Source organism: Prionailurus bengalensis, chromosome B4 (assembly GCF_016509475.1).
Source record: "Prionailurus bengalensis isolate Pbe53 chromosome B4, Fcat_Pben_1.1_paternal_pri, whole genome shotgun sequence".
NCBI classification, from domain to species: Eukaryota; Metazoa; Chordata; class Mammalia; order Carnivora; family Felidae; genus Prionailurus; species Prionailurus bengalensis.
In genome coordinates this window covers 48,348,872-48,361,019 of record NC_057358.1, presented here as the reverse complement: position 1 = coordinate 48,361,019, position 12,148 = coordinate 48,348,872, and the positions used below count along the sequence as shown (strand labels likewise).

At 39.1% G+C, this 12,148-nt stretch overlaps 2 protein-coding genes across 3 annotated transcripts in view; one reads left to right on the top strand and one right to left on the bottom strand.

Moving 5' to 3' along the window:
* The window catches only part of PDE6H (phosphodiesterase 6H), a 183,811-nt gene that overhangs the window by 150,388 nt on the left and 21,275 nt on the right, over nt 1–12,148 (bottom strand). The window lies entirely within an intron of this gene.
* ART4 (ADP-ribosyltransferase 4 (inactive) (Dombrock blood group)) lies at nt 808–12,084 on the top strand. Its single transcript, XM_043563382.1, has 3 exons — nt 808–1,133; nt 3,157–3,865; nt 11,419–12,084. The coding sequence occupies exons 1-3, from the start codon at nt 948–950 to the stop codon at nt 11,508–11,510; spliced, it is 987 nt and encodes a 328-aa protein (XP_043419317.1). The 5' UTR covers nt 808–947; the 3' UTR covers nt 11,511–12,084.

Here is a 12,148-nt window from a genome sequence, read left to right as displayed (position 1 = left end):
CCAAAGTCAGACACTTAACAGACTGGGTCACACAGTCACCCCCAAAAATACCAGAATTTCTAAGAACAAGATTTAGTCTCTCTTCACAGTTAAATAGTGAAATGGGAAGTGTTAATGGGAAAGATTTGCAAGAAAAACAATTATCCCAATGATTGGGAACAGATGAAAGATGTTCAAACTAGAGAGGGAAGTGCCTGAGAAAGAGTGTCTAACAGAACACTTGTGCTGCATTAACTTAGCACACTGGACCCTGCTTTTGATTGATGTCAGCTGTTCAGAGGCTGTCTTCTGACAGTAGTCAGTAGGATTCACTATACTGAAATAGTGTGGATAGAGGATCTGATGCCTTCAGAAGAGAAAACAGAAGAGCTGTGACCCCAACAGTAATAGTTTCTGGATTAGAGAGTTTCAAGGCTATCGTGGGAAAGCAGCAATGAGAGCCTTCTTTTTGACAGTAACCCTAAAAGGTGTGCTGCTTCTTATCAGCCCCTTCTGGGCAGGGGCGGCCTATCAGCGGCACCAAATGTACCTGACATAGACCCACCTTGAGGTGGCATCTTTCCAGCAACCTGTGGGAGCCAATCATATCACTCGTGATGAAACCCTGCAGCTCAAGATAATGTCGCTTGGCCCCAGATGCTGTACAGCTTGTGCCTTTTCCTGTCTTCCTGAGAAAGTTAAGGTTGAGCTGCTGAGCCTGACCTTTAACAGGCCTTTGGAATTCCCCCACACAGACTAGATAAGGGATTTTTTTTTTAATGGGAAACATAACAAGTTCACTTTAGAATCCCTTTTTTGGTGCACAGATCTGGCTATTTCACAGAAATATCAGCTCTGCAAGTAAGTTGGAGTTGATCTCTTCCCTCAGAAAACTGCTGGCTGGTAGTCATCAACAAGATGTGGACAAGGAAGATTCCCAAAGGAGAACACTGAACACTCGTTTCAGGATGAAGCCGCAAGAGCAAAGAAGTACTTTTAACACAAACAAATACCATCCATTGACCAACAGATGCAGGAGGACTCTTTTCCCAACTACTCTTACAGCCCCTGTGCTGAGAATCTGGCTCCTTCCAAAGCAGCTTCCTCTCCTGATGCTGTTCTCTGCCTTGCAGACACCCTCCGGGAGTTCTGAGGTAGGGTACAATTGAAGAGGAGATTTCTTTATGGTGAGTGCTCCAGCAGGGCACTTTCCTGGTGACAACCTTTAAATGACCTTTAGTCACTTGGTTCTAATTTCTTTCAGACATTTTTTTTTTAATTTTTTTTTTCAACGTTTATTTACTTTTGGGACAGAGAGAGACAGAGCATGAACGGGGGAGGGGCAGAGAGAGAGGGAGACACAGAATCGGAAACAGGCTCCAGGCTCCGAGCCATCAGCCCAGAGCCTGACGCGGGGCTCGAACTCATGGACAGCGAGATCGTGACCTGGCTGAAGTCGGATGCTTAACCGACTGCACCACCCAGGCGCCCCTCTTTCAGACATTTTAACAAGTAATGCTTAGTGAAGGGGGTTGAAAACAATGATCAACAATTGTGGAATTCTTTAGAGTTTATAAATTTGGCATTATGGAAGCTAGGGGCATAGTGTTAGTTTCTTGATTCTCCATAAAACTTGAGTGAAACACTGCTTCTGTAGGACAAGTGGTACAAAATAGCCTATTTGACTTTAGACTGTGTCATATGGATCAAGTCACAAGAAGTATTATAATTTAAAGTTCTGCATAAGGAAAAATAACCTACTGTTAAGAGATAACAAAGTACATATTTGAGATCGAGTAATATAGTAAAGTTTTTTAGAGCTTACAAGATTGAACAGAACATGATATTATTGATTTTGGCTTCTTTTGGCGTAAATAGATTCTGTAGAACTATTTGTAAACCTTCTGTAAAGAGCTATTGGTTAAAATCATTAAGCAGTCTTAAAAGTCTGTTCCATTTTACATACAACTAAACATCTTTTCATCATAAATAACAGTAAAAACACCAAATGGTATGTTTTTGAGTGTTAGCTGCAACATCTTTGACATTGACTGGATGGAATCCTATCTCCTAATATAATGAGTACTGTCTATTAGAAAAGCACAGTTCCTTTGCCAAGAAGAAAACATCTTGGAATTTGTATAATTGAAAATACGGCTCTAAAAAATATGGACTGATGATGCTTAATGAATTTGTATTCAAATCTCTAACCTCAGTTTAATATGGACTAGATATTAGTAAGTAACATTCTATGGACTACCAATGAGAAAATGTTTTTCCCACTCCTGTCTCCTAAGAGGAGGAACTATCCTCGGCACACTCCTGACCACTGTACTACTCCTCTGGAGCTGGGCAAATTTACTTGATTGGTAACATTAGGATTAATAACTGGGTATTCTGAGTTTGAGTCTGCTCTTCTTCCTGGGAGTTAGCCTGATGGCAAAGGGCATGAGCTCCGTGTACCTCCATGACCAGAATCTTACTTTGGGCAGGACCACAGTCCAACACTGTCTACAGCTAAGTAGGCAGGTCTGCCTCATTCTGAGGTTTACTCTTAGCAAATCTACTTTCCATCAGACCTAAAGATGTGTGCCCCAACAGTTCAGTAGTAAAGATGTTATTTTAACCTTCATATATGCTTTCCCACCCCCCTCAATTTTTTCAATTGGTCAGAAAAGAGGGCTGTTATATACTGGGGCCCCCTTGGGAGAACCCAACATTACTCATCACTGAAGGTTTTTCTTAAATAAAGTTCAGAGACTTAATATAGGTTTTAAGTATTCACCTACAGAGATATTTCTTAACACCCATGAGAGAATGTGGAGGGAATCAACAGGGGAAACAGAAGGTATACATAAACTTTAAGATTACAATTTTTTTCTTCAAAGTACTCCCTGTGCAAAAACACCGTTTTTGGTTACACAAGAAGGGTCACTTCCTCCCTGAGGAGATGAGGGCTTTTTGAGCTTTTACTAATATTTATCAACCCAAATCCAATCTCTAACACAGGTCACTGATGCAGGGCATACTGGGGCAGTGTGTAATGAATATGAGTGAAACTTACTTCAGCAAATAAGTTTTGAAGCAAAGACTTGGCTTTATGGAGTATAGAAAGTCAGCCACCACACCTACCATCTGATATGAATGGTTAAAATCAATATTTTTCTTTTCTTATAGGTTGCCATTAACATCAACTTTGACTTGGCACCAAATTCCTTTGATGATCAGTACCAAGGATGCAGCCAGCAGGTCATGGAGAAGCTAAGTCAAGGGGATTATTTCACAAAAGAAATAGAAACACATAGAAATTACTACAGGGTCTGGAGTAATGCCTATTTAACCTGGCTGAACCAAGCAAAAGATCTCCCCAAGAACATTAATATTACACATGCTGTGGCCATCTCAGTTTATACATCAAACAATAGCATTCGCACAGACTTCATCAGAGCCATGGCCAGTGCTACTAAGACTCCATGGCAGTATAAACATTCATTCCATTTCAAATACCTACACTACTACCTGACCTCAGCAATCCAGCTGCTAAGGAAAGAGATAGTCGGGAAGAATAACTCATTGTGTTATGAGGTGCATCATGAGATGAAGGGTATCAATTTGGAAGCCTACAGAGGTGCCACCATCCGATTTGGCCAATTCCTCTCCACCTCCCTCCGAAAAGAAGACACACAGAAGTCTGAAAACCAAACTCTATTTACCATATTCACCTGTCTGGGTGCACCTGTAGAAGAAGTTTCTGTCAAGAAGGAGGTCCTGGTCCCTCCCTATGAGTTGTTCAAAGTTGTAAATATGAGCTACAACCCAAGAGGAAATTGGTTGCAACTGCAGTCAGCTGGGAACCAGAGCACATATAACTGTCAGCTACTAAAAGGTATTATATTATTGATCTAAATTGAATCCACTCTAATCAGGATCACAGACCACTGTTCTTTTACAAAAGTTATTTTTCTGGGTAAGTTTGTTGAGGGAAAGGCCAAAACCATGGAAACTGGCCTTCAGGGATGGTGGAACTGACAGATTAGAGATAACCTGCCTTCTTTCTTGGTTTCCCTTCTCTTCTTTCTGCTAAACTACCTCTAGAAAAAAAAAATGTATTTCTGCAGTGGGGCATTCTAGACATAGAGAGTAAACCTCTACTGAAAAAAATAGCACATAAAATGTAGTATTTTTACCTTCTCCCTCTAACTCATTTTTTTTTTTGTCATGGCCATTACAGGAATAAGGAGTGCTGAAAGTAAAGCAGGAAGCATGATTTATTCATTCACTCTTATCTATTAACTATCTTCTATGTTCCAGGAACTGGGATGGGAGACCCCAGGCAATGTAAAATGAATAAAGCAAGATCATTATCCTAGGGAGATTTTTAGTCTAATGAGAAATGGAAATATGAACAATGTCCACACTCAAAAGCACTAAGCAACACACCAGATGTTTAAGCAACGGCCGTGGCTTTCCTATGCAGGAAGCTATTCATTGTCTCTGGACAAAGTAAGAAAGCCTTCAGAATAGAGGACCACATGGGACTTGAAGTAGGAATGGGGGCTTTCAGTGAAAGAAGAGAGCAAAAGCCATTGCAAGCAGAAAACAGCATATGCTGAATCACAGATTTCAAATAGCTGGTGTCTTTAGGGAATCTCCACGATTCTGGATGGTTGGAATGTAGGAGGTGTAGGACATAGGAAGAGTAGAAAGGGAATACGGGATTGATTGGAGTGGGAAGATTCAGATGAGCTAGACCATTAAAACTCTTGTATTCTATGCTGAGGACTTTTCAGATTTCATGCTATAGATAATGGGAAGTCATTGGAAGTTTTTAAGGAATGGAACATCGATTAGAGCAGTATTTGAGCAAGAGCTCTGACGATACCATGAAAAAAATGAACTGAAGCAGGAGGAATTGGAGACATCATGAAACAAAAATATATGTTAAGGCCTTTTTTAGAAAAATACATGGCTGACTCCTTTCCATCCCTGTATGTTGCCAGCCACAGTCACTGCACAAAAGGGTACTTCTGTAGCAAGTGCTGTGCCCTGTTTGATTCAGAAGGAAGACCGTCCTTATCCACCTGTGCACTCATTCCCACTCACACAACTCCAGTGTCTACCTTTGAAATATCCCTGAATCTTTCTCCACTCCATCACTATCGGTACTGTTAGTAATTCAGGCTGTCAGCGTTTCCCAAAATTTGGGGGCTACAGCGTTACAAAGATCTTGAAACTATCATCCACGCTGAAGTCTTGGGCCTGCTCACTCTGGTGCTATCTGCAAACACAGACCAGGGGAGAGGTGACGTATCAATACTTTTATCTCCTCCTGCCTCTCCTTGGAAGTGTGATAGGCACTACTATGCGTGAAATGAGTATCTGTTCCACAGAACCAAGAGATTAGTGTTTGCAGAGGAGAATATGAAACACTAGGGTATGAAGAAAACAGTGAGATTTTGATAATAAATGAGAACATTCATAGCCAGTTTCCAGGATTCTTTGGAACTATACTTGACTATGACACGGTTGCTTCATCCTCATCATGATGAAGTTGAGACAGAAAAATTTTTCTACTAGGTTGATGAGCACAATAAAATATATTAAGTAAAAAGTTGTAGGGCATTGACACAACCAATATCCACCTATCTCTACTTATTACCAGAAAAATGTATTAATTTCATGATGTTTGTAGCTTTCAGGAAACTGAGAAAAAGGAGAATATAATACAAACAATTACCCATACTCTCTTCTCTGTAAGTCTCAAAGAAAAGGTGTTTCAAGACCCTCCACACCAAATTAATGACCCTTGCTTTCCTGTCAGGAAACAACTCAAGCACAACTTTGAGTTAAGGCTTAGCTGGAGTAGCCATGCATATCACTAGATTCTGGAAGCTTGGTTGGTCTTGACTGGATCTTTGGAATCACAAATCATACTTAAGGGAATCAATAATCTTGTACTGCTCTGTAAGCTTTTTGTGAGCCAGGATATGACTACATAGTATTTAAGAGCTTTTCATGGAATCCAGGCACTTGGACCCCAGATCCACTCTGTCTAAATTCCTGTCCAACTGGTACGATGTTTTAGCTGTGTTCTCAATCCAGTTGCTTAAACTCCCTATGTTTCTTCAGCTATGTAAGGAGCATCATAACAGAGCCCCACAGGGCTCTTGGGAAAATAAAATAAAACACTAAAGAATTTCTACATTCCCTAGCATATAGTATATGGTAAATAAGCCTTAACCAATATTAATTTTAGTTTCCTGGAACACAGAGGTACTTACTCTGTATTTGTTGAATAAGTAAGTGAATAAATGAAGCATTCTCTTTCAATGCCTCTACATGACCTGAACCTTGGGTCAGATGACCAGATAACGCAATTGACTAAAAACAGTTTCAATACTTACTAGAATAAGAAAATATTCTAGAAAGCTCAACCCCTAGTCAAAAACTAAGGAGCTGTAGCCACAATATAAATGATCTGGAATGTGGGCACTTGCAATGTGAGTTATTATATCTAAATCTTTCCTAGAAATTCCCCAACTGTGCAGTCTTGGGAAGAAATTGTAAATGGTGGAATGAAACTACCACTGGTCATAGAAGGTGATGTTTTGGTCAGAGGCATTACATGGTAGGCCAAGAGCTGGAGTTGGAGTGTCTTCCCAGCCACCACAACTACAAAACTATTTGGGAGATTGAAAGAGGGAGAGGAACAAGCCCAAGCTGCTGTGATGCCATTCTTCCTTTGACTCCTTTGGCTCTGGCTGAAAGTTGCAGAGAAGGCTCCTCCATCCTCTGGTTCTGCCTTCCCTAAACCCCTTAGGGAAGCCAACTGACGGAAGCCTCAAGGCTGCCATTGGCTGGTGGTTAGCATAGACACTTTAGTTGAGGACAAAAAGACTAATCTTGAGACAAACACAACCAATATCCACCTATCTCTACTCACTACAAAAAAAGTTTGATTAATTTTACAATGCTTGCAGCCATTCACTGCAGTGGTATTTGTTTTCTCAATGAGTAAGCTATTTCTGAAATTTCCTGAAGTCATTTCTGTTAACTAACAAGTAACACTCCACCTATCCCAACATCTTGGAGCAGTATTGGATTGATCCATACATGAACAACGGAAGGAGGAAGGTGGCGGTGTGTTTTTCTTTTCTGGGAGTCCTTCACTGGAAGGGAGTAAGATCAGTGGACTCTCTCCAGACCTGTTTTTCTAGGTAACTGATATTGTTCACCATCAACCTCAGTCTAGGGCTGCACAGATGGTATTCTACTGATATCTAATTCCTCATGAAACCGGAATCCTCTCAACTGTTTCTTATCCCTTCAATTTTTTTTCCTGAGCAGAAGCCACAAACTATCTTATGTCTCAACAATTCCCTCTCAGCCAGTGACTTGTTTCCTCTCCTGTTCCCTCTTAATCTGACAGACAACATATTTGAAAGACAACACGAAGACCTTTAAAATTGGTCAGCCAGGACACCATAATTCTCCCAATGAAAAGACAGTAGATTAGAGAGCATAGCTTCTTCAGTCCTTCAATTTATTTCAAAATTGGTTCTGTTAACTTGTAACTACAATTCCCAAGTTCAAAGAGCACCCAGGAATCTGTCGCCTTCAGAGAGTCAACAGGTCAAATTGGTAGCATAATATATTTAAGTGAGTCAATTTGAGAAAGACAAATCATTTAAGACATTTTAAACTAACAGCTCTCCCTTCTAATTCTTCTCTCACCCCTCATATGACCTATACTGGTTACCATAGAAACAGATGTTTTCATGCTCACTGAAACATTCGAAATATGTTATGTCAGTTATTTGTCCTTAAATGTTGCTTTGTTCAAGAAAATAATCCGTGCCAAAAATCTGTACACACACAAATACATGCTCTGTTCTATATGGTTGGATTCACAAGGAAGGATTTATTTGTTAAAATGTTTCACATAATCAAAATTCTTAAGCATGTTTCTAGAAAAAAATACAGTCAATTGTTTGTAGCAAGCCTGGTTTTACATGTTAACTTTGCCAGTTACTAGCAGTAAGGACATGGACAAATGGCTTAGTTCTTCTGTGCTTCCATTTCTTTATATGTAACACAGGGGGAAATTTTAATAAAAACCTACCTTATAAGATTCTAGTGAGTATAAAATGACTTATGCATGTAAAAGCTCTTAGAACAATACCTGATGCTAGTAAGTACTCCAAACTTTCAGCTACTATTACTGTTACATATTATTTATTTTATTAACTTCCTGTTTCCTGTGTTCTCTGACTCTGGGCTTTATCTCAAACAAGTTTTCCCTATTTGTGATATCACATTACTCTTGAAGGATAGTGTCTATCTCACCCGAATGCATGAAAGAATGAGTAACTGAATGAATCTAGGATGGTGGAAACCACCACAGCATGGTGGAAAGAGAAGAGACTTTGGAGCCAGGATGGGCTGGACATATGTTAATAGCTACGTGGCCTTGTGCAAATGACAGCCTATAAGCCTGTTTCTTTATTCATAAAATGGGGCAAGAGGGAATGTTGTGGTAGTACTTGGTATCCACTCTCTCAAACACAATTGAAAAACTCTGCAAAGTACTTTGCACATGGAAGTGGAATAATAGTTTAATGCACAAATGCGTGCTTCATTGACATTGAGAGTTAAAAATAAAACAAAAGAAGAGGCGGAAGAAACAATGCTTACCATTGTTTGAGTGCCAACTTTTTCCTAGATAACTCTCTAAAATAATGACACTCATTAATCTCTGCATTTTGACAGAAACGAGCTATAGATAGCATTCGGCTCCAAATACCAGATTACCTAGATACGCTGTATGTCAGTTTTAGCTTTTTCTGTTTTTTTCAAGGGATTGACTCTTTCTGAACAATCTGGTATAATTCGCAGATTCAGAATTCATTAAATAAAAGGTATAATAATCATATGTTCTCCCCAGGCTGTATACCCTAAGGTATAGATGACCAAATTGAGGTTATAAGTCACTAGTAAAATGATATTTATGTAGCAATTTCATTTACAAAAGGTTTTCACACACATTATCTGTTTAATTCTTACCACCACCCTGTACATTGGGTTACTGACCCCACTGTACTGATGTGAATACTGAGGTTTAGAGAGGTTAAATGGCTTATGTGAGATCATTCAGTTTACAAATGACAAAAGTACAAGTTTTTCCCATGCTTTATGACAAAAAGCCCATGACAGTTTTCTCTATAGAGTATTTTCAGGAGATTTATTTGCTGTTCAAAAATATTACTAAGAACCTACCGTTAGTCTTAATCCTCTGTGACTGTGACTAGATTATAACTCACTTTGCATACACACAAATTGCATACACAAACACACACACACACACACACAACAATCAGTTACCATTTTGCATGCCGTTTAACTAGAGTGTTTTTTATTCTAACCCATTTTATGACATTATTAAAGAGTGATGGTCATGACAAGGCATCAATGCATCACAAACTCCAATTTGAAAAACACTCTCCTAGGGACAGAGGGAACACAAAGTATTAAATAGATAGCCTAGAAGAAAAGTAAAAACAAATACAAAAGTCAATTTAATGTGAGTTATCCTTAAATGAAAGATTTTGTAGATTGCATCGAATTTAATTCACAGATGTTTTTTCATTTATTCTCCTAAACAAAGATATTGCCTGTGCAAAAAAATAATAAAGTGTGAGGTAGAAATTTAATGACTGTAAGAAAGGTAGAGAAAAAAGGAACAAAAGAGGAAAGAAAAGTTACTTTAGCTGAGAAAATAAAATTAAAGTAAGTTTTTTTAATATCCTGGTTATTATGAGAGGGGCTTAATAGGTGGTTTGAAGGATGAGTATGATTCAAAATAGTAATATCTGTATGTCTGTCACTTCTCTGAGCCTCGTTGTAATAGCCGTGAAACAAAGTGGAATGACAGTGATCCGAGTATTTCCAAAAACCTCGAGGTGCTCTCATTTTACAGATGAGAAAACTGGGGCCCAGTGAAAGTGACTACCATGGTAAAGGTAGGCTAGGGGCAAAGCTTCAAGACCAGAGCTAATTCCTTCCAATGACCATAGTTTCTACCTGCTATATTGGTTTGCTGTCAATCAATATTTTCTGATAATTCTCCAGTAGAATCTCATCCCGTTAAAAAGTGAGGAAAGGCAGGGTCAGAGGTCCTTGGGACCTCAGCCTGAATGAAGAGAAAACAAAACAAGAAGTGAATAATGAATAACCTGCGACAGTGGTATTAATGGTTCCAAGGTCCCTGTGAGAGTTCAGATAATATAGTTTTACACAAAGTTTGGCAAAAGCTTAAAAATCTGTACCCGCTATTAACTCTCCGTGTCTACTCTTATTGGTGAAAACTGGGGTTTTAAATATCGTTTGCATATATAGAATTCCAAGAAATTCCAGGAAACTCAAAGGATTTTACGCATTATTATGTGAAAGTAGTGGAAAAATATTTCTCCATCATCGGGTCGTCCTATCAAATGAGCTGTTCAAATAGGCAATCGCAGAGCTGAAAGTCTTCCTACCCTAAACATCTTTTCTACTCTAAATAATCAGTGAAGGTTGGTTAAAAAGGCGATTCCACTCTTTAGAGCCTTTTTTAAAGGTTTCCATCTTCCAACTCATTCTATATCCTCATCCCATTAAATTCCCAGTTAGTAGTGATACCTGACATAGTTTCTTGTATTCCAGTCTTGCTTCCATGAGCCACATCTAACTGCCTGCTAACCTTCCCCATACTTCCTGTGAAGAGCATGCATGTGTAGGCAGTGTACACACACACACACACACACACACACACACACACCACACACCAAGCAAGATTGTGTGAATAACTTTGGCCCACTTTGTAATTAAAAAATGGACATGCAAAGTATGGAGAAACAATATAGTGGTTAAAAAGATGTGTGATGCTTGGTAAATTTCTCCACATTTTGTGTCACCATTTTACCAACTGAGGAATGGGGATAATGAAGAATAAACACTGCATAGATTTCCTGTGAGGATTAAATGAGTTCATCTATAGCAAGTGCTTAAAATAGATCATAGCACAGAATGAGTTGTTTAATCAATGTTAGCTTTCATAATGATGATGAAGCTGATGGTAATTAGATGGGGGTAAGGGTGATGGGGGGAGTGCTGCTGATGATAATAAAGGTGGCAAATCAGGAGATCTCAAATACCTACTAGCTGGGTAACCTGCAGTAAATATCTGAACTTCTTGGTGCCTGTTTCATCATCTACAAAATAAACAAGCTGAGTTCTGTTAGAAAATATCTAAAAGAATATTTTTTTAAGTAGCCAACTTAAAATACTTTTATTAGGAATTTTATAACTTTTAAAAAAAGTGAATCAAAGGAGAAATGAGGTCATTTAAAAAAAATTCTCTTGCCACCTAAAACATCTCTAACTTTGTGTTTGTTTTTACAGCTTCCAGCAAAAAGTACAACCCAGCTCCCATGGTTATTGCTTCTCTCTCCTTCTTGACCAGTGTCGTCATCTCTTCCAAAAGTAGAGTATAAAGGAACATTGTGGTTTTGCTTTCTCTGTGCCCTTTTGCTTGACACCAGCCAGGGCACCCTGAATACCCTTGGGGAATCACTCTGCCCAGTCACCAACTGACACAGAGCTGGCCCAGCCCACTGCCTGTGAGTGGACCTGTAACTCCGTATATTTCTTCTCCGTGGACACAGAGATTCATACTGAAATAGAAAAGGACCCAGCCAGAGCCAGTGAGATACAATCATGGTAATTTTTTGGCATCAGGATTGGGAGTGGGGTGGGAGCCTTTTTTTTTTTTTTTTGAGTGAAGATTAATGAAAGCAGAGTGAGTAGGAGCCTGGAGCTACTAAGCAGCTATCTTGCCACCAGCAGGGGAGACTCTATCTCCTTGAGAATGGAGCGAACACAATGAAGGAAGAATTGAGGAACGAAAAGAAACCATTTTGATGAGAGTAAATGAGCCCCAAGATCCAATTGTGCCTGAAACTGGACTCCTGGGCTTTTTTTATTACAGAAATCAATAAATAGTATATTTGCATAAATAATTTGAATTGAATATCCTACCTTAAGCAATTAAAGGAATCATGAATACAAGGATTCTCCATTATTTTTTTTAGCAATCCTAAGTAGGAACAAACCAGAGAAGCTTGAGTTCGAA